At 45.4% G+C, this 22,478-nt stretch overlaps 2 protein-coding genes across 3 annotated transcripts in view; one reads left to right on the top strand and one right to left on the bottom strand.

Moving 5' to 3' along the window:
* The window catches only part of GRAMD1C (GRAM domain containing 1C), a 48,891-nt gene extending 37,897 nt beyond the window's left edge, over window positions 1-10,994 (bottom strand). The window contains exons 1-2 of one of the 2 annotated variants that reach the window (XM_068696903.1): window positions 10,616-10,994; window positions 9,593-9,721 (exon numbers count right to left, since the gene is read on the bottom strand). In XM_068696903.1, coding sequence (XP_068553004.1) covers window positions 9,593-9,721; window positions 10,616-10,678 — 192 coding nt within the window. In that variant the 5' untranslated portion in view covers window positions 10,679-10,994. Of the gene's footprint in view, window positions 1-9,592; window positions 9,722-10,572 lie in introns of both variants that reach the window. The other variant, XM_068696921.1, reaches the window with a different exon arrangement.
* A 1,474-nt stretch (window positions 10,995-12,468) lies between these two features.
* LOC137863704 (myelin protein P0-like) lies at window positions 12,469-21,773 on the top strand. Its single transcript, XM_068697082.1, has 4 exons — window positions 12,469-12,824; window positions 17,457-17,900; window positions 20,421-20,561; window positions 21,665-21,773. The coding sequence occupies exons 1-4, from the start codon at window positions 12,668-12,670 to the stop codon at window positions 21,667-21,669; spliced, it is 747 nt and encodes a 248-aa protein (XP_068553183.1). The 5' UTR covers window positions 12,469-12,667; the 3' UTR covers window positions 21,670-21,773.
* Window positions 21,774-22,478: the final 705 nt, after the last annotated feature.

The following is a 22,478-nucleotide window of genomic DNA, read 5'->3' as shown; positions in this document are numbered from 1 at the left end:
CCACCTCAACAGCAGTCCAGCCCTCACCAGCTCCACTGCAGACCCTCATCCTCACCAACCCTTGTTGACCTGACAAGGACAAAGGGTGTCCACAGAAAAGGATCAAACCCTTGTGTTTCAGGAAAGCAGCTCTGTTTGGCTACTGATCAGAAAGGCTGTACCACAAGCGTTTACCACGTGGTGCCACATGAGCACGGCTGGCCTCGAATCCTGCTCACAAAGGCCCGATCGTCTCCTGCACTTCACCAGCCACCTTCTCCCTCCGAGGGCAGGACAGAAGGTCTCATGCTTGAGCGGTGCCTACACAAGTATAAACATCAAGTCACGTTGCAGCACAGCCTGGAAAACAGCCTCCAGTCCGCAACCAAAGTTGTCACAAGTACAATCCTAACAGACAAGAAAAATGAGCACTGTGTGAAATACCGGGAGCTCTGCTGCTAAAACTGGGTTATACCATTCGGAATAAGGCATGAACACCATTTTTGTGGAGAAAAGATTGAAATTTGGCTTCCCACCCAAGCAGAAAGGGAACTCGAAAGATTTGGTGCTCAGAAGATGAAAGTTGGGAACGGTCTTCACAGTTCCAAAGTTCTTCACAGAACTTCAATCTTCAGCTGGCTGTGCAACAATTTTCATTAGAAAAAAATAGGGAAGAGTAGGAAGAACTTAAAAATAAAACGTTTCAGTTCAGAACATGTGAAGACCCCTCCAAAGTTTCTCCTTCAGGACTCACACCAGAATCAGCTCCATTTCCCAAGCCACTACATTTCAGTGACACAGGACTCAGCTGAAGCTATTTCAACGAGGTCTGTATTTAACCTCATGAGGCTCTACAGTCCACTCAGAGGTGCAATTTAACTATGCACATTACTAAATGACAGCTCAGGATACAGTTTTCGTGTGTCCTCTATCCAGAGGGAACAGCACCTAATGAATAATGCATCTTGCAAACACAAAAGGAAACACACTTCAGGCACACACAAACTGAGCCCTCTGGAAATGCGTTGCAGCTGAAGACGCGTTCTTATCAGTGATAAGAAAGCCTCTTATCAGAAAGAGCATTATAAGCTTATCTGGAAAAAAGTTTGGATTGAATATACCCCCTGCTTATTCTGAAGCAATTGCTTTGCAGTGTTTACTGTTTTCTCCTTGCGAGTGAGTGTCCTAACCACTTCTAAACAGCGATGCACTTTCCTAAGCTGACTTACTTTCATAACGACTCTGATTTGGATGCAGAAAAAACGAAGTCTGACATGCACAGCGAGGAGCAAAGCATATGCTCAATCTCAGAAATAAAATCAGCTGAGGCATGAAGCTAATGTAAAGACAGAAGATGCACGTAGCCTACACATACCTCCTCCTCCTCTAGCTGGCTGCAGTCTGTTCCAGTCCACGCAAGTCCCTGGCCAGCACTCCGGCAGTCTCTGCAGCTCCCCTCTCCTCACCCACTCATTCAGAGCCAGCGCTGGATGCCATCCAGCAGCACTAGCTAGCTTTCTGCCAGCCTCTGCTTGCTTGCCAGCACGGAAAACAGGCAGAAACACTCTGGTCTTGCAGAACTAGCACACAGATCCCGCAAGAAGTAGTTAAATAAGAAGTACGGGGACCGGGGAGGAGCTCCAGCCTAAAATGACCATAACCTAAACAGAGTGGGGGAGGCAGGCCAAACCAAGCAGCACAGGTCACTCGGAGTTCACAGAAGTCCCAAAGGGGACAGCAGAGGAAACTACTGTCACCAGGGAAACACCAGCTCAGAAAGGAGCACTTGGTCCCCACTGCTCCTCCTCTCTGCATCGCTGAAGGCTGCAGCCCATGCTGAGACACTTCCTCAGGCTGAGCTCCAGAAGTTCGGGGACTGGGGTGTGCTTCATGCAGAGCCAAGCGGCCAAAATAAGCACACCACTGCCCAGAGCTCCATCCTTCACAGGCACAGAGGATGCAGGGCTCTGCATGCCTGCCAGATCTCTGTCTGCCCTCGGAGGGGAGTAGTAGGCACACAACTACTCTGTTTTCTTTGTGCTGTCTGTGCCTTCCCGCCTGTCTCACCTGGGACCTGTCTGCTGCATTTCTGTGAGTGACTACGATTTGGGTTTGGGGACGTTGTGGGAGCACAACCAGCCCAGGAGGAAACAGGCTGCTTACGAGCATCTCCCAGCGCTGAAGCGTGCACGGGCACAGCATCACCCATGCATCCCCAGCTGCAACGCTAGCCAAAAAGCTGCCACAACACACGTGAGGTTTCAAAGCCGCAGGAGAGGAGGCAGGTGACTGTGCTACAGCCACTTGGAGGTGTAGGAGGCTGGGCTGGGAGCGAGCAGATCCCCTTGGGCACTTGGCTGAAGACGCAGCTAGTGACTCACAGGGAAGAGAAATCCCTCTCCTACTACATACAGCCCTGCTGAGGAAGCTGAGAGAAGGGAAAAAAAGAGAAAAATGGATTTCAAAGCATTTTAGTCACTCATATAATCAGATTTAAATCTGAACACCTCAAGGAGAGAGGCAATTGAACACAATGAGGCCATATTTACAGCCAGTTTAGCAGCCACAGCTGCTCACTGCTATTAAGCACTTGGGTGGTGGCACTTCAGATGCCCCACAGTTCTTCTGCCAAGATCAGCAGCACGGGTAAATAACACCAACTGGTTTCACCAGAAAAACGAGGCAACTCTCCTACCTTCCTGAGACAGAGCTGAGATACACCACAGGGAATCTCGGTGTGCTAAAAGGAGCCACAAGATATGGAGAGGCAAATCCATAGGGAAAAAAGATTGTTGATGATTTCTTTCTACCAGAAGGACAGCAGGAGGACCCAAAGTGATCTCAGAAAGTCACCACCAAAGCCTGGGTACCACCGGTGTGGTTCCAGCCTCAGAAGTGACAGGAGTGTGAAGTGGTTCAGGGGATTTCCTGTTTATAAGATAAAGTCATCTTCAACTGGTTAAGCACACCTGAGTATGGAAGCCTGAGCCACTCTGCAACAAGGCTGACGATTTCAGTTTCAGCTATAATTACTTACATAACTGCTACAAAGTACCTCTGAGGTCAGGCAAAACAAACACTTTGATTTTAAACAAGAAGGTTAAGCAAAAACATTCAAGAGATTTGGTCACTTTCATCGTGAAAATACATTTTAGGTGGCAAGATGGTCCAGCCTCAGACTTACTCAACATCCTCAAAACCACCCACAGCTGGCAATAGCTTCCTCACACCTAGTAGTAAAGTTATGCCCACAGTGCCTCTACCAGAGACCACGTTTCACACCAGCTTCCCAAGACACCAATAAAGGTCAAATTGACAAGGGTCTTAGGGTGCCCAGCTCCTTTTCATTTTAGGGAACATTTGCAAGCCTGTACACACTATCCTCATTTCAAGGATATAATCAGAAGATCCAAGTCATCCTTTCTTCCTCCTTCTCAACACAAATTTTATCTAATGTACAAAGATCTTAAAAAAATAAGATCTAGAAGACCAAGTTCTAAATCAGACTTAATACAAACAAACCAAGTGTGTTTGGATGAACTCTGGAGTTACTATTTTAACATCATGTAATTTCACATCAATGTGATGGAAGAGAGCTCGTCACCCTCCCTGCACAGAGTTATCCTTTCTCTGCTCCCCAGTTAACTTCAAGCCCTGTAACCACATTGTCAGGTTCCAATATACATCAGCATGCTAACTAATATGATGCAGTCGCAATTAAAAGCTCAGTCAGGATGACTTCTTTTTGGATAAATACAGACTTTCTGAACAACAGTTTCATCTGACTCATATTTCTTCCTACAACATGTGTGAAACAATTAGCCAATGTTACTTGTTAATAGCATCTGTTCCTTCACCTGATCTTTCACTGAAGACAACATATTGAAAAAAAAACAAACCTGCTTTTCTTTAGACTTGTTCAATCCTTTTAACAAGTAGGGGAAAAAGCCTGTAAGTAGCCCTACTGCATCTGAAGTTACATGGAAAATAGCACTTGCCAAAGATTTGCCCCAAAAGTACATCTTATGAAATATCTAATTTGAGCTCTTCCCTTTCTACCTTAGAAACCAAATGCAGATTTTACTCTTAGTCATTCCTACATTAAATCTGCTCCCAGACTCGTCTGAACCATTGGCACCAAGAAAGAAAATGTGAAATTTTTCTTCACCTTTACATAAAAATTGTATGCAAGGGGTCAGCTACTGGGGGGCATTTCTATCAGCGTGAGCTAAGCAGAGCTGTATACACACCACAGTTCATGATCACAGACCTCCACTCACTCTGCAAGCGTTGGTATCTCGAGTCCTGCTGGGTAGGAAGAGAACTTCTCAGCTTCTCCTGTTTTCTGCTATGAGCAAGCTGCAGTCCTGAATAACTTTGTTATTTCCTTTGGGGTGGGTTGCAGTAACAAATACATAAACTGAACACATCACCAAACCTAAAACTCATGAAAGAACACCTCACTTGTAGGCTTAACTGACTCCACAATCAATTTCAACAACAACAACAAAAAAAGCACTACCCAAGAAGCCCACTTATTCCATGCAGCTTCTAAAATGCTGCCGATATCACTAAGGAATCTTTACATAACTTAATTAGAGCAGAACCATCTGTTACTTGAAATGAGACAGAAGATGACTTCCAGAGTAAGCACTAACAGAAAAGTCATATACTCGTCTGTACCGCTCTCATGTTTTTGAAGAGAGAAGCATGTGTCCCACGTCACCCAACCATCCACAGGAGATTTCAGATTTTGAAAAGGAGATGTCACTCAACCAACACTAACTGCACTGAGTTTCAAAGTTATATTGCACATCCAGTGTTTCTGTTTGCAGCGTCCAAATAAATAAACCACACGAATCTGAAGCATTTTCCTCCTGATCTGTTAGCTATCAGGTTCTGGGCTAATTCTTTAGCGGTGTGTAATAATGCATGTTAGATACAGCTTCAAGTCGCTGCAGCTGGGGAAAGCATATTTGCACAGGGCACTAACTGCTGCCTTCAAGTTCCAGCCTGTTCTGAGCAGTCAGATCTCCTCCAGTGCTCAGTTTGGAGCTGTATCAACAACAACAAGGGATTCCCAGAGCGAAAACAAGTGAGGGGAGAGGGAAAAACTAACAAAAACAGCCACTAACCAAATAAACTGTGTTCAAGGGATAGTCAGAAATACAATTGGCCTTTTCCTCACCCTCTCAAAATGCTGCATCTGTATACACAGGGCCAAAGAGCACCTATTCTGGAGATTCCAGATAGGTCAACAAATGACATACCAGAGCTAGAAGTACAGCAAGAGCTTGCTTAGGAATTTTATTCTCTTTGGAGACCTGCAGCTAATTCTTCTCCTCCTTAGCCGGCTGCTTCATACCAGCAAACAAGGAGGCAGCTGGAAATCCTCCTGACGTCACAAGCCATGATGTTTCTCCCTCAGAAGCCAAGTATTTGGAGGTAACAGATGAGAAGAAAGCTTTCTTTGGAACAAGTAGCATACCAAGTGCACAATACTGGAGATGAAGCAGCTGACCAAAGGCCTTAAATATTGGTATGTCAAAACATAGTCAGTGATACAAGTTGCCCAATAATCCATCCCTGGAGTAAACCTGAGTGTTCACAGAAAGGAGCATTCAAACAACTACAGATGCATGAAATATTTCATCAAGCCCTTAGCAGTCTTAAGCCCCAGAGCATGTCAGCTTATACCTGTGCCACAAAAAGTTACCACGTGAATTGTGATGTATAGATCTGCATCCCTCCTGTGCAGGTTTGAGCCATATGTTTATCACAACCTTGGCATACATACTTACGCTCTCCCACAGATTAGCTCTCTCTCATAAACCATACCCATGTCTTTCAAATTTCAAAACCCTTTCCCAAGTCTTGTGTAACCTCACAGGTTCTGGTATTACAAAAAATAAAAGGCCTCAAGTTTTACTTTTCCCTGTATCCTTTGTTTGCTTCTGTTGCCACACTCCTTGAAACTGACATTACATTGCATTCAAGTTTTCTTCTATAAAGCATCTTTCATTATTTCTCTTCCAAGACCTTCTCGGCACCTCCATTTCCAAACTCTTAAACAACTCTCTCAGATAAAAACAGCTTTCTGAGATGCCCATTTGATTTCAACAGCTCTTTCCACCTACCGTTTCATGACGAGATAAGGACTTACTTTTTTATTCCTTCTTTCCACTGGCATTCTTCTTATTACAGACATCTATGAACTTTGGCTGTTTGCTAATAGACAACAGTTCCCAGACAAAATATCCTCACTTTTGATGTAAGGATCCTTTTCACTAGCTTCCTCATTCACCTTTATCCTTTTATTCATTACAACAGGAGAACAGTTGAGATTTTCACAGGTTTCTTCTTCCAAAGATAATAAATTTAATTATATTTCAGTGTGAAGAATGTAAAAAGAGTAAAAAAAAATCAGAATCTTGAGATAAAGCTTCCAGATGTAACTTAATTTCCAAAGCATCTTTGATTTTCATCATTTCTATTTGCAGATGCCAAAATCAGAACCATATAATCAAAAATAGGTGCAAGCCTTACAGGTTCCAGTAAGGTGGTCAAGTTTGCAAGAGAGTTTTTTTTCTTCCTCCATGAGGACAAAGTCTGGCTTTGTCCACCTCCAGGGAACAGTCTTCAAAAAAAAGAAACAAACAAAAAACCAACACCTCAAAAATATCCCCAAAACAACACTTTAAAGGGTATTAATGAAAACATCCTCAAAGAAGCGTAAGTCTCATAACAACAGTTTGTACTGCTATAATTTAAGAATTGCTTACACTAGAACAGAAAATTAATTCTCACAATTTTCCAGCAAAGCTGTCCACAGTATTCTTGCTTTAGAGATGGGGAAAAAAAAAAAAAAAAGTCAAGCATAGGATGACATTTTTCTCTTCTTTCTTCTGCTGCTACTCTTCCTTCTCCCCACTCACCATAGTCAGGAAAGAGATTATAACCCAGAGGCTCCCAATCTGAGTCTGCTGTTAATTGCATTTGCTCATAGCACCTATAGAGCATTAGTGATACTTAGCATGACTTTCAGAGGCATGGCACAACTGCCTACTCCCACTCAAATCCATGAAAAATTGAAGACAAACCAGTCAGACTTTAACCTCTGCCTTTGGTTTCCATCATCAGAGAAGCACAGGACATACTCAGAAAAAAATGAATCCTTGGAGCGAACAAAAGTCAGACACTTACAGGCTCTTAAAGCAAATAAGCCAGGCAACAAAGCTGATATCCAGGTGCTCCCGCAGGCTGCTCTTGCTGTTGTAAGAGCTCCTGAGTTTTACCAACTTAAAAGTAGGAATGAGCGTTAACAAATCCACACCTGCCACGGGACACTAAGATCATCCTTGGTCAAGTGCTCATGACACATGCTTTATGCACTGCAACAAGCTGCCTTCCGTGTTATCACCTACACATCGACTGTGACTCAGTATTCAGGGAGTTCTAATGATTTGTTTATATCCTTAGCAGCTGATCATCAGCCATGAAAGTTATTAAAACACATTTTCTGTCTAGAAGAGCAGGGAAAGATGCCAATGACATAATGTTTTAATTAGAAGATGCAAGCACCTTTTTTTTTTTTTCCTTTGCCTTGAATTTGCAACATTCAGCTTCTTGCTGCTTCTAAGTTCAGTCCTCCTGAGGCTGAGAAAAGGAGTAGCACAGCCTCCTACAAACAGACCCAAAGAAGTTTTTTTTAAAACTAATCAGCACCATAAGCTGCATAGCTGGAACTTCAAAGCCACAGCACTGTCTTAAAAGAGGCAAGTATTTACACAATTCTCTTAAGAACAAGGTCATATTTGCCGAGCCAGATAAACACAAACTTCAAACAAATACTGAAGTCTTTGAGTATAAACCATATGCAGAAGGCAACCGCTAAGTACTAGAGGATGCTTCTCACTTGTTTAGTAGCTGTCACAGCGCAGAAGAATCCCAGTACCCACAGAAGTTACGGACAGGCAAAAAATGCTGCTGGGAGGACATGCAGTATACTGCACACACACTGCCTGAGGCCCTGCTCAGAGAAACTTCTAACCTTAGGCATGCATCTCCAAGCTAAAAATGCACAGCCAGTAGCACAGTTATGAACTTCATACTTCACTATTTCAGACTGTCAAGCTTAGCAAATCCTTACCAAGTCCAACGAACTGACCCTGAGATCTCAACAGGTTTCTTTCCCACATAAAATACCAACTGTGCTAACGATTGTGCAAACTAACTCTCAGTGGTACATAAACAATCTAATTTATTATCTAATGAGAGCTCAGCTGACAGGTACAGTGCCTACACAACATTATTTGCTACCAGCTCAAGTACAGAGGTACAGCTGGGCACAGACAGGATGCCCTATATCATCTTTGTTGTTGTAGGCACAATGAAGAAAACACTGAATGATCTAAGCACTCTAGCAGCGTAATTCTCAGACCTACTTGGATTCAGCCTTTCCCATTTGTATTGGCTCCAGATGGCTGTTGTTCAGTTTAAAAGTATATACGCATTTCAAGGGAAATGTATGTTAGCACCCAAGATGTGAAGTCAATGTTCTGACCAGGAGGGATAAAGAGACACGCAAATTAGATTTATAAATCTAGTAAGATTCAAACAAGAAGCTGGGAAATCTGATCCCACAGTTCTGCTCACAGCTCTGCCACCAATTCCCTGTGGCCTTTGCAAGTTACTTCATCTTTCAGCTGCTTAGCACAATGAACACTCTGGTGACCTCATCAGGACAAGGCCACGGCCATCCAGATGATGTTCCTATGGAAGCACAAGCTAAGGCACGCCAATTTACTGGGGCCACCTGATGCAGATCCTGAGTCACACCATCAGAGCTCTGAGGAATCCAAGTCTTTCACGAGATCAGGTGTTTCCCCACCTGTTGCTGGGCACCCAAGCGTGCCACCTTCCTAACAGGGTAACCCATCCACTAAACTAACAGCAACACACACACTAAGCCCACACTCATAAGCTTACCTTGTCAAAGTAATGAAAAAAAATACAGATCCAAAAATTAAGAGTGTTAAAAGAGTGTTTATTTTTTTTACACTCTCCATTTTTGGTGAGGCAACACCCTGGGGAAGAGCAGAATGAACACGTGCACACTCCTTCTGCCCTTCCTAGTCACAAATACCTATTCTTTACACCAAACAAAGAAGGCTTACTTTTGTGGAAAACACATATGCTCACCTGACCAAAAAAAACAAAAACCAAAAAACAGATGCCAGGAAAGCACATCTTATCCAAGATTAAGAATCAAACTCAGCCCTTACTGTTAGAAAGCATCAGTGACTTTCTAGAGGCATAAAGAGACATTGGATGGGTCAGTGCAAGGAGCTGGGAGACAGGCCTGGGCACGGAAGCCAGAAGTCCTGTCACTAACTTGATACGTGACATCAGGTAAACAATTTCATCCCCTCTCAGTCTCAGCTTACACTTTAGTAAGCCGATAATGATAAATTACCTACCTCACTACATGGGTGGAGAGCGCTTTACTAATTCATGACAGCAAAGCAACCTGAGAAGAGTGGATATAAAGCTAGTCCACGTACACACACACAGATGGAGATAGATAAACAAATTGGAAGAAAAGACACGTTACCCAAAAGCTCCAGTCAGCACTCCAACTGTACTGGGCAGGAACCTGCATCTTCTCTGAGCACGAACCAAGAGCCTCCTCGGAGTCCGCAAGCAGCTGGCTGATAAGACCATGATCCACCTCATGAACTTCCTGCGAACAAGGAAGGGAGGTTATGTCACTTGAGAAAGGTGCTGAAATAAGATGGTTAAGCCATTTAAGAACTGAGTATTAAATGAAACTTGACATGCTAGGTTTACCCAGGTGAGCGGCATGAAAACACTTCCCACTGGCAGCGCTTTCATCGATTTTTTTTTTATAGCATATGCTCTATTTAATTTTTACCTACCTCGTTATCAGAGTACATTATTTCCACAGCAACACCTCCACCTGGGCATTGAAGCCACACAGATGTTTAGAGCTAGGCTAACCTGAACAGGAGACACCTGTGCTCCACTTGCAGGACACCTCTGGGCACCCAGGGACCTTTCAGAAAGCGAGTCTGCACTTCCCAGAGACACAACATACTTTATGATGACACTAACATGTATCTTCTATACCTGTTATTTACACCCTAAGGTGTATTTGTACAAGACACACCACTACAGAGGCCAGCAGCTCTGCCTGCATTCCTCGTTAGGAAAATAAGCACGCTTCTGGAGCACTTTCCCTCGACACCGCTATTCGCTTGGGAGCTGGGTTGAGCTTCAGGAGGGGCAAGGGAGCCTCAGCACAGGGGAACACTTGTCCCAAATCGCACAGCAAGCCGGGCCAGCACCCTACCAGCCCCCAGCCCACCCAGAAGATCCCAAACCCGGCTTCTCGCCCAGCAGGACCCGCAGCCGGGGCGGCACCGCCACGGCTCCCCCCATCCCCGGCGGGCCCTGCCCCGCTCGCCGCCCCCCAAAACTTTCCAAACCGGCGGCGGAGACGTCCGGGACCCCCCCCCTTTTTTCCTTTTTTTCCCCTTTTCCCTCCTCCCGAGGCCGGGGCACGGAGCTCACCGGCGGGGAGCGCGCAGAGCCCGGCGGCAGCGGCGGCGCTTACCATGGAGGGGGGCGAGGGCGGCGCGGCGCCCGCCAAGCGCCTCAGCGGGGCCGCGGCCGCCATTTAAAGGGGCAGGCGCGGAGCCGAAGGCGGGAGGCGCTTGCCGAGGGCCAGCGGCTCATGAGGAGGCCGGGCCGGGGAGAGGAGGAGAGGAGAGAAGGGAGAGGGGCCGCCCGCCCACGGCTGGGGGCTGCCGGGCAGCCCCGAGGGGGAGCCGGGCTGGGCGGAGGGGGTTTGGCGATCCTCCCCCCCCCTCCTCACCCTATACACGCGGGGGGAGCCCCTGTGAGGCTTTGGAAGAGCTCGGTGAGGACGGCGAGGAGTTGGTGGAAAGTTTGGGGAGGAAAAAGTGATGACAGAGCCTCCCCCCTCCTTCCCTCCCTCCCTCACAGCGGGAGGCGGTGGGGCTGGGCACAGCCTGCCCAGCGCCGCTCCACAGGGACCCCTAGAGGGGGGAGAGCAAAACCCCACAGCGCTGTGGGGTTAGCCGAGGGGGGGGGGGAAGCTTCACGTTCAGCTGGTGGCTGCCAGCGACGCTAAAACAACAAAAACACTGCACTAAAACACTGGAAACCTTCTTCTGTATTCCCTTGGTTTGAAGCCGGCTGCCCGACAGCTTTTCTTGAGCACGCCGCGTTTCATGGGGGATTCACAGCTACAGGATGAAACGGACACACTGCACATGCCGTTCATGCTCATCACAACACAATTTTTTTTCTTAGAAATGTATCGGATACTTGGGTTTACATCAGATAGTGTTTGGAATGCCTTTGATCCAGCCCCATCTTCCCACACTGACTCCTCTGCCACCCAGCCACAGCCACTGTCTCAGTCCCAGCTCCTCTCGATGTGCCGGCTGCCTCTGACTTTGCTGGTTATTCACTCCTCAAATTCTTGGTTGCTTTTCATTCCCATGACTTGTTCCTTTCATAGATATTTTCTATGCTTTCTAGCACTTTGGCAATACTCCCCCGAGAAGAGCCTCGTGACCTATCTTTCAGCTTTCCACCGAAGTGCCATGTTGTCCCGTGCTTGGTCCCAGCTCCCTTCTTAATAAATATTTTCTTCAGAGTAATTCCTTTAGATAATCCCAGGTTGGATCTTCCCACAATCCCAACCCATTTGAATACTTGCCTTCTAGGTTCCTCAGCCATAACCCTGCTTTCACTGATCCAGGTATCACCACATCAAAGCTAGATATCGTTCCTCTTGACATTGTTCTGTCAGCAGGCTTTTGCGAGTCAAATGTGGAATTTCTTGAAACAGTTATTGCAGTCCTTCCACCTGCAAAGATGCACATCAAAGAATTTGTCAGAGTATTCACAAAAGCTGTAACATCAGGACAGTTGTCCTCATGGTGTATAGGGTTTTCTCTTTGTTTTGTTTGGGGGGGTGGGGTGGTCCTTTTTGCTTCTAAATACCAAGAAAAGCAGAAACACTGATGCTTCCCTTAGAAGTGTGCGGCACATATGTTTTAACAGGTGTGGAATTGAGTCTCTACTGGATAATCAAGCGAAATTCCGTTATCTGAAGAGTCCTAAAGATAAGCAAAGCCCTTAGATAAGGCCAGCAGGCTGCTGGACAGGTGCACTAGGAGAGGTGTCAGCCAGCCAGCTGGGCTGGCACGTGCTCCGTATGGCTGCAGCGTACAGCTCCCTACTTTGAAGAATATATTTTACCTATACACGCAGTGTGTGTACAGCCAGAAATATAATAAAGTCCTGTAACTTCCCTAGGATGCTAGGAATCGAGTTTGCTTTCTCGTCTCACCTCCACTAGGAAGGGGTTCAGCAGAAGAGAGGTCTCCTTTTGAACACCTGGATATTCTGTGCTCGGCCCAAAGTTCTGGTTTATACAAGGCCAAAACAAAAACAAACCAAACAAAATTATCTTCCCACTGCTCTCAGAGCACTTTTGGCATCTTCCATGGGATAGATGAGAACAGCCCCCGGGAAGTCATTGTTGTGACTTCAGATGTGGCTGTCATCCAGGCAGCAGGCGGTAACTTTAGTGTGACATTCACCGGGCAGAATGTGAGGTCCTGTTGCAACAATGCACACGTATTTTGTCTCGCCCGTACCACCCGCACTACTTTTTTTGCTTGTGCTACTGGTGAGGGTGAGACCACACACTTCAGCAGCAATGAGGCAGCATGTTGGGAAGCTCTGTGCATCTGCAGTGTCTTCATTTCTCTTCTTCTTACTGGTGGGTGAGTACTACAACACCTTCCTTAACGAGAAGAAATATAGTTTATTCCTAGAATTTGGCTTGGGAGGTTCTCTTCTTCTTTTTTTTTTTCTTTCTTTTTTTTCTTTCTTTTTTTTTTTTTTTCAAAAAAAAAAATTCTCTCCCGAGGGCTTCCCCAGGATGCAGAAAAACTATATCCAGCATTGTACACTGCATTAAAACATTTTTTTTCTTTATACATATGCTCCTTTTTAGTTAATAGCAATACGTGTTTGGACTTGATCCCCAGGGTGGAATTTATCTTTCCAGAAAGCGTGAGTTTGCCTGGCTTTTTTCAAGAAGAAGGGCTGTGTATCATCATTGCTAGGACCTTCATTTCTATTTTAGTTCTCTGATGTATTAGCAAGCAGTTATCCACACAGGGTAGTTACTCACATCCATCTGTAAAAGCCAAACTTAACCCAGGGCAAAAGTCATATAAATTGAGATAAGCGATGAGCAGTCATTGATCACTTAATCACAGGCCAACTGGGAGCAGGGTAGAGCTTGCAAAGCACTCTCACAGCACCAGCTGGGTGTGAAGTTGAGCCTGAAAGCCAAGAAAACCACCTGAAAGACGGTCATTCCAGCACGTGAGGATTTTTAGGTGGGTTGGAAATTGAGTCCTCGACCTCTGCTCCGTTTATTGAGCTCGAACAAAGGAAAGGAGGCACAGCAAGAGAGGGCACATTTGGCACTGACCTCCAGCCTCCGTTCTGGTTCCCCGATGCTGTTCACCACTGGAAAATGAAGCTTGTAGGGCTGCTGTGGTGAACTCTGGGGACCAACAGAGGTCCCAGAAGTAGGAATTGTTTTTATGCTGGCACATTTAATTCTTTCTTTTTGTCCTCTCGCCTGCATCGTGTATTTCTCAGGCACAGCCAACGAGATGGCCTTACATGGGAAAGGACCAACCTGCAGATGGAGCAAAGGGTAGGCTGACAGGTTAGCAGGTGCCCTGCGGGTACTGGGAAACGTGGAGCACGTTGTCACATTACAGGGAGCCCCAGAGAGCTTTCTCCCCTCGTGGCTGAAAAACGGCCACGAACGAGCGACTTTATGTGACAGTGACCTATTAGATCATCTAATAATTTCTCCAGGTCAAGACAAGATCATCCACGCTGTCTGTCTCTGTGTTCTGTCTAGCCTAAGAGCTTTCACCAAAAAGCCTCGCATTCCTCTCCAGAGGGACTGAGCCCTACAACCCACTGAAGGGGGAGCCGCACATCACTCTCCTAATGAAGCGATTGACATAAAAAGAGCTTTGAAGTAGAGTCAACAGAGCATTTGGCATTGGTACGCTGCCAAATGCCAGTATGATAAGGGCATTGTGTATTTAAATACCAGTGAGCTAGCAGGTTCCAGTTTTGCAACCTTACCAAAAAGGAAAAAAAAAAAAAAAAAAAAAAAGGAAGGAAGAAAGAAAGAAAAATAGAGGCTGTGCTGTGACCTTCTCAGTGAGAACCCCAAACAGAGCCGGGACTAAACGACACAGCCTACTCCTCTTGCATTTTGATTTTCCTAATTAGCTGTAAGCTAGGTCTAGTGAATCAAAGATGTGGGGTAACGCAGATGACAAGGCCAGTTATTTCCTGATAGGCAGTGCAAATGAAACTCGTGATGAACAGGAGGCAACATCAAAGCACATCGTCCCTGCTCTGTTATGATCTCTGTGCCACTAAGTAACTGTGTAAAAACGATGCCTTTTTCTTCACTAAAAGGAACACAAATTACGATTGTGTTGCAGGGAGCGTGTGTGGTAAGGCAGAAATACCTCTAGCAGAGAAGAAATTCTGTTCCCTTTCCTTGACAAGAAGGTAGCAGCAGCACACACTGCTCTTGCTAAAGCAGCAGCATCCAGCAAAGATGATTGATGGACAGAGATTTTAAAAGAATATTTGAGGCAAAACTGCTCTAACAAACAATCGAATGCATCACATCCGAATACACACAGAACCAAAATATGCCAAGCTACCTTCAGCGTTGTCACACATTTGTCAAAGTATTTGCACTACACTTTGTACTAAACTTGACTTTTCACAAGGTTTTCACAAGGTGTATAAAAATAGGAGACTCCTTGTGAACTTTTTTTTTTTTCTTCCAACCACTCAGAAATTTGGTGATGTAGAGCTTTTTAAAGCTGCTTCTCATCTGATTGAAAAGTACCTGTTGCCTGTCAGTGTCTCCACACAGGAGCTGAAATGGGGTTATTAACAGAACAGGGAATGAAACAAGAAAAAGGGAATAAAACTCTGGAAAATCTCCGTGTGTCCTGCTTCCCAGGCCTTCTTCGTTGTGTTGTTGGACTGCTGGTGGACACAGCTTGCTCGCACAAACCTCTGTCCGCTGCATGCAGTGACTTGCTTCTGTTTCATCCTGTCGCAGGGGCGGGGGGGAAAGACACAAGCTAACCAGCTCTTCTCTTTCCTCCCTCATCTTCCTGTTTTGACCAACTTCACAGCCTGGAACTGGAAATTCATTCCTGACAAAAGGGTGGTGGAAGCTGTTACCGGGAGGATGCACATGGTGTTCTGGATTTGTATTTATTTATTTATTCATCTATTTAGTGATTTATTTCCTGGGTTTTGGTCACGCTACATTTCACCTTCTGTGGGCATCACTTGTGAGCCATTTGGGGACAGCAGACACGATGCATGCCGTGTGGTTGCCCAGTTTCATAGCCAGCTTTTGTTTTCTGTGTATTTGTGCATCCATGTGTTATCTCTTGTCTGGCACTTAAACTGTAAACTCTGTGCTTCATCCTTTTGTGAGACACCTAGAAAAACAAGGCCCGGCTTTCCGACAGAAACTGTCAGTGCTGCTGCCATACAAGTCATAAATAATAATAGCTTATGAATACAACTGTGATTTCGTACACAAGCTTGCCTGGAGGAGCATTCAAGTAACTCCCAAACCCATCATCAAGCGAGCGGGTTGGTTTTCCATTGCCACGAGACATTTGTCCCTGATGCACAGAGGGACACTATTGTCACTGGGAAGCTTCAGCTGGCCCAGACAATAGCTGCTCACACCCTGTGAGCTGCGGTGAAAGGCTGAAGACAATAGGAGATCAAAACCTTCCCTGAATGATCCGCAGCCCTTGAGAGGGCACCGGCTTGTAAGAAGGGAGACCATTTTTTTTTACTTGAAGAAAATTAAACAGTGGAAGAAAGTTTCTCCAAAGATTGCTTTGAACTCTTGCTTGGAGGTAGCTGTCGGGTTATTTTTAAGTTTGTTTCCCCCTCTTTTTGTTCCAGCGGGGGATTTGAGACAGCAACTATTCCTCTCATCTTCTCAGCCCAGGCTTGTTTCCAGAAATGAGATACACTGCATTACTCCTAGCTCCAGGCTGCTCGCTGCTATGATTAGCAGTTGCGTGAGGGAAGGCAGCTTTAAATCTCTGGTCCAGGCATATTGTCTGTATGTTCCTAACAGAGAGCAGCGGGATAATGGGATCCCTTCACAAAGGATAAATGTCACCCAGTGACAGGAGTCCTCTTAATTAAAAATAAGGTAGTGTGACAGTGTCTTCAGGTGCATCTTCTCTGTGTTTCAGGATGTTGGTTGTCAAAATGGAGCTGGCTATTTCATATGCTGGCTGTTTTCACAACAACTCAAGTTATCAAATGTGTATGTTGAAATCTACGTGTTGAAACCCACAGGAACTCTAACTTGTTGAAAACAGTTCCAGAAAGGGGGCTGCCCAGGCAGGATGACTTAACTAACTTTTTGCTAGGCAAACAGAAAATCAAGTCCCATCTTTGTGCTTACCTGCTCTGTTTGTAAAACAGATACAGAACATCCTGCAGTCAGTGCCTCTCACCACCTTCCCTTGGCTCACCAGGTCCTCTCTTCTCCCTTTCAGTCTCCCTCTGGCATTAAGCTTTTATATCCCCAGTAAGGTTATAGAGCATGAACTTTATTTTTACATTTACCAAGAGCCTGCTAACTCCTCAATTTCAGCCTCTTTGAACATCAGATCTGCTTCTCAGATAGATTAGGCATCATCTTTAGGAACTCCTGTGCTAGAAAATCTGTCTCTCTTGAGTAGAGCGTCACCACACTAGAGAAACGCTCGCATCAGTATTCTCAGTATCAATACCTGCAGCAAGCTAAGATGCCATCCCCCTGTTTGCAGATAATATCTTCTGGGTGTTCAGTCTGTGGCAATGGAGATTTCTTTCCAAGGTCCCAAGATTTCCTACCCTGAAACTGGAATTGCATGCCAAACCCTCTAAGAAGCCAACACATTATGTTTCAGGATGCAGGCAGTTGTGTTCAGATGCTCTCATGTTCACTGTACTTGTCAGAGCAGAGCTGCCTGTGTGCAAGGGCACATGCATTTTTTGCTGTGCCTTGAAATGGTTGAGACCCTAAGACTTTTTGGAGTGGAAAGAAAGAGGTTAGAGTTCCAGGAGGAAATGTGTCTGAATGTGGCAGAGAACCTATCTGCACACATGAACATAACCTAAGCGGGAACCAGGAAAAAAATCCCTCAAATCCTAATTCCAGGAGCTGTTCTGTGCTGTGGTTACAGGTCAGAAAGAGCCAAAAAGTTTATTTTTCATTATTTTGCCCTCAACCTTCCTCTTCTCTCTCTCTTTTTCTGGTACAGATGTTGGTGTTAGTGGTGGAAATCCAAGCACGGAGAGAGCAGCTGTATCTCACAGGGCAGCACAGCCTCCACTGTTGACAACGCCTGAGCCATGGCACCTTTTAGTGACTCAAACACCAGCCAAGGAAAAAGCCAAAGAGGGGGAAACTGTGGTCTTAAATTGCCACTTTAGCAGTCCACAACGTCTTTCCCTGGCTGACCTGACGGTGAAGTGGTACAAAGAAGATGAAAAGGGGCAGATGGACCTGCTGGAAAACAACGTGACCATCTTGCCAAATAACTCTAGGATTTTCCTGAGTGGAGACTTGTCCCAGGGGGATGCCTCCCTGGTGATCCTCAATGTGACGACCGGTGACCATGGTATCTATTACTGTGAGGTTACGCTTCCAGACGGGAAGGTGGTGACAGGAGATGGCACAAAGCTGAGGATCAGGAGGGCTCTGGGTAATATTTGGTGTTATTTATTATATTCTTTTCTCCCTCTTCCTCCACCAAAGCTGGTCTACATGCTTGCAGAAGGAGGGAAGTTAGTCCGCTTGGCCTCTAGCAGCTATGGGCTGGCGTCATGGAGTGTAATTGCTAGGTAGCATTTCTCATTCTTTTTGTTAGGCTAGGTAATTTCAATTGGCTTGCCCCGAGAAACAATCTCACAGGTGTTACTATAGCAAGAGACATTTACAACCAAAAAGGGAAGAAATAATTTTGTCACTGAAACCAGTGAGTGCCAAGAATGAAACTGCCAGACCAGTTCTCTTGTGTTCAAGGCTTTGTTCAGCTGAACCCCTATGAGTGGCAGGTGTCAAGATACTTTCTCCCTTTTTTTTGGACATCATTTCTCTCCAACCCACTAATCTGCATATTCATTCCTTAACTCTGGATGACGTAAGTAATCCCACGATAAAACACGAGGATCATATTATATTGGTTCTGCTTAATTTCAGCCACATTAAAATCAAAGTAGCATTAAAACTGCCATGCTGTTTTCTTAGCCTCACAAATAGACACCAGGCATATTAAGTACGGAGATAACTTGCTTTGCCTTTATCAACTGGGATTGTCAAAGCAGCTTTCCTTTTTATATAGGCTAAACACATTCCAATCCCAATGAATCAAAACATCAAAAGGTTTATTATCTTATTATCTAACTTAGAAAAAGTAGCACTTTCTTTGTCAGGAGTAAATCATGCAAGTGCTGCTCATTATCAAAGCTTCTCGCTCACTGAGTTTCACTAGTCCTTTGCCCTTTTGAGCCCGATTCCTTCCCTTTCTAATTTTTATACAACTACTCAATTTAAACCATGGCTCTGACAAGGCAAGAAAATCATGCCCCTGCAAGGACTTGGTCATGTATCTTATGAGGTCTCCCACTGGCTTGATCTCATAGTCTCAGTAGTGCGTGTTACTCGTGCAGTGTCTGCTCCCTGGCCGATATAATTGCCTTTCTGTGTTCCTGAGAAGATGAAATACATCATTTCTGCGCTATGCCTGAATTAAAGGGACAAGAGAACATGAGAAATATAACTCACAAAGAAATGAAGTGTGCCACAAATCCAGACTGTCCAAAAACTTATCTAAAATTAAAAGGAGAAATTAGATGACAGCATTGACTTGTCCATTACACGAAGCAGATGATGTATGTTTTGAAGTGAGGTAAGTAATGGTTCTGCAGCACCTTCATTGCCTTTTTGATGAACGAGCAGCCCCCCAAATCAATTTCAACTACAGGACACATCCCGGCATGTGGGAAGATGGGGTTGGATTTTTACTGATGAGCTACAGCTCGTTGACTGGTGAGTGACTGCATGTCCATCTATTCGGCAAGGTAGCAGCTTCTCCTGTGAACAAGTGACCACATGTTTGGAAATCTGTCTATGAATTCCTCAGCCCCTGTGCAATTGGTTTGACTTCTGGTTGTGAATGATGACTGAGCATGGAGCCGAAGGTATTGGTGGGGCTGTCTTAAGCACCTACATTAAGAGAAAAAGAGAAAGTAAATGGGGGAGCAGAACAGTTGCTGATGTACAGAAGGTACAGACCTTTTCTTCCTTTCCTCAGTGAATTGCCTCAATGCAGTTCAGTGGTAGGTGTCCTGGGTTAAACTCATTGTGTCCTGGGTTAAACTCATTGTGATTAAGGGCCGATTAAAACTGAGATAAGATTTCAGGATTTATCTTGTAGCCAACAGAGTAGCAACAGCATCCAGATCTTCTAGCAAAGCTTAAATGCAACCCCTTAGAGATATGTAATGAATGCCTGATCGTATTGTAATTGTAGATGAAACTGGAAGGCTTTTAAAGTATTCTTTTATTATCCTTTCTGGATGAGTCACATGGCAGAATGCCTACCACGGGGCAGTCACATAAAATCTGTTCAGATCAGTCTTGTGCCTCTGCCCGCCCAGGTCGCTCCCTACGGAGAGGTTCCTCCTCTGGCAGGCTGTTCTGCAGGGCAGGTGCTCTCCGTGATGCATCCCATAACTAGGTGGGTCTAGTGTCCCCACCTAACCAAAGGTTCTTCCTGAATCATCCTTGAGTCACAATAAATAATGCAGCCAGGAGGCCAACTTATCTCAAAGAAAATGGGATCATCCCATCTTAACCATGCAACAGCCCCAAAGAGCAACAAGTCAAAGAAAGGGCTTCAGTGGAGCTCTGCCCACCTTTGGGTGCTGCTCCATAACAGCACCAGGCTGTTAAGGGAGACTGATAGGGAGATGAAGCTATTTCGTCCCTAAATCCCCAGAAAGCATAGCAGCTTCATGCAAAGGAATGAAAAAAATTGCTCCATCGTGCAATACATTCCCGTGTGGGAGCCAATGACTTCATGCCAGACAAGACATCGTTATAATCACTCTCATGGCAAGTAGCTTCCCCACAGACACTGCAGCAAATGTGATAACCGCATTGCATACACGTGCCTGAAAGATATCTTATGCTGCTCTCTCTGCCTTTCCTTCTCCCCCAGGCCTGTTCGGTATCGAAGAATCCATTGGGACGATCATCGGAGTTGTGGCAGCGGGTATCGGAGGCTTGGTGATTCTGATAATTGTTCTAACCCCGCAGCTAAGGAGGTGTGCCCTCTGCATGAAGCAAGGCTCTCACCAAGGTATGGAGCACAGAACAGAACCTGGCATTACCTGGTAGGAAGATGACCCTGGTCACCTGTTTCCTTTTTATTTTCCAAAATTAAGTAGGAATTAGCCAGTTACTTACCTTTGGTCAAAGCAGGTGTCTGGAAGTATGCAGTGTGGACGAAACTCTGCCAGGGCTGGTCCTCTGTTCCATTTCTTTTTCACGCAGTTCCTTGTTTATGTCGGAAAGACCTTCATGTATGGGCCCAACGAGTTACCTATAAATAAAATAGTATCTTCTTTAATTGCCACCTTCGGCAAAGAGTTGTTCCGTGAGACACTCTTTCTCCTTTTAACCAAGTCCTCCTGGATCTGCTTGTGTTCTTTGGGGTTTATTCTGAAGGATTGTTCTTTCTCCCACTGACTACACACTTGTATCAGTAGTCTTGTCATGCTTGCATACAGAAAGCCTGTAATGGACCAAGTACACACACGAGATGTGGTTTGTAAAGCCCAGTAATATCTTTTATTAGATCAGCTGCTCAGATAGGGTAAAACAGACATTTTCATCACACAAAGAAATGACCCAGGGAGAGGCTGACGTATCCAAAAATGCAACTGCCTCTTTTTTTTTCTAGCTCTGGCAGCTGTTCTAGTAACAGTAAGCTGACACTGAAGGCTGGCCACAAGTTTAGTTCCCCTTTGGTGCAGCCCAAGACGCAGCCTGCATTTCAGGATGAGCGCAGCTGACTGGAAGCTTTTCTAGATGAGACTCTTTTAAAAAGCTTGTTTTGTTTCTCTCTTCTTCGGAACTCAAAAATCTTACCCAAGTTAACTTCCAACCCAACCCATTCCGTGATTCTGTGAAATCAAACATGAGGAGCTGTTTGCTCTTCACTGGAGCGCTGCCGCCACCTGATGGCCAGCTTTGCGGGGACAGGGACAGGGACAGAGCCTGCTCCCTCTTACCTTCCCAGCCTTGCTGCATAATCATATACACAGCACAATCCCTTTGCAAACCCTCTGAGCGAACAGAGTTTACAACCTCTCACCTTGCCAGATAGCCTGGGGAGAGTTTTTTGTGCCGTACTAACGTTGTATTGCTCACTTGCTCTATTTTTTCCGTCTTGCAACGTAGCTTGACCTACAGTGCTACAGGAATCACTGGAAGATGCAAAGGCTAAATGTGGAACAACTTGTAAGCCAAAAAGGAAGCTCTAGATGTAATAAACGGTTTTGCATCCATACATGTTGCCTTTGGCATTTTTTCTTTTTCTAGTATGTTTCTTCTTCCTGCAGCTTTGACAGCCGCAGTGGCATATTCAACATCCTCCTGCAGCGAGGAGCAAAACAACCATTCAAAAAGGAATTTGTGCTGTCACCTGCTGAGGGCCCACTCGGTCTGGCCACATCTCTCTGAATCTAGGCTCTGATGAGGTACCTTGGGTCTTTCCCTGCCATTACATCTTATTTGGAGATGTTCCAAGTCTGCCAGCACTGCTTCAAAGTGGACAGAAGGAAGGCTTCCAGGCACAAACACCTGCCTGAGGGAAGCACCATGCATTTGCCCAGAATGTGTCACTTTTTGGGTGCAGCCAGCGTTCCCATCTGCCTGGGAATGCCCCCCTCTCAGTATAGAGGGTCTTGTCCCAAGGGCTTGCTCCAGCCTACTGACCTGCAACAAAGGGGCAAAGAAGGCCCACTTGAATGCTACCCCTGCCTGAAAAAAATGGGGTTTGGTTTTACTCTTCCAGAAGGAAATACAGTGCTTCTATCTAAGCCTCAAATAGCTTGAAGAAAAAGGAGAGATTTGTAAGATTTGCTTGTCATGAGTAATGTTCTCCACTGCCCTGGTCTCTTGATGTGACAGTAATTGATCCCCAGGCGGTCAGTGGCAGGGGACTGAGCCAACACCGGTACAGGAGAGCAGCACATCAGGGTTTGAAACGTGT

The sequence above is a fragment of the Anas acuta genome, chromosome 1, assembly GCF_963932015.1.
Source record: "Anas acuta chromosome 1, bAnaAcu1.1, whole genome shotgun sequence".
In the NCBI taxonomy this organism is placed as follows: Eukaryota; Metazoa; Chordata; class Aves; order Anseriformes; family Anatidae; genus Anas; species Anas acuta.
The sequence above is the reverse complement of the archived record's forward strand: the minus strand, read 5'-3'. Positions and strand labels throughout refer to the sequence as shown.

Excerpts from the sequence above, each read along its gene's own strand:
- LOC137863704 (XM_068697082.1), top strand. The coding sequence starts at position 12,668 with ATGCACACGTATTTTGTCTCGCCCGTACCACCCGCACTACTTTTTTTG. Across the intron at positions 12,825-17,456 it reads TCTCTTCTTCTTACTGGTGG|ATGTTGGTGTTAGTGGTGGA; the intron begins GTGAGTACTACA and ends TTTCTGGTACAG. Across the intron at positions 17,901-20,420 it reads GAGGATCAGGAGGGCTCTGG|GCCTGTTCGGTATCGAAGAA; the intron begins GTAATATTTGGT and ends CTTCTCCCCCAG.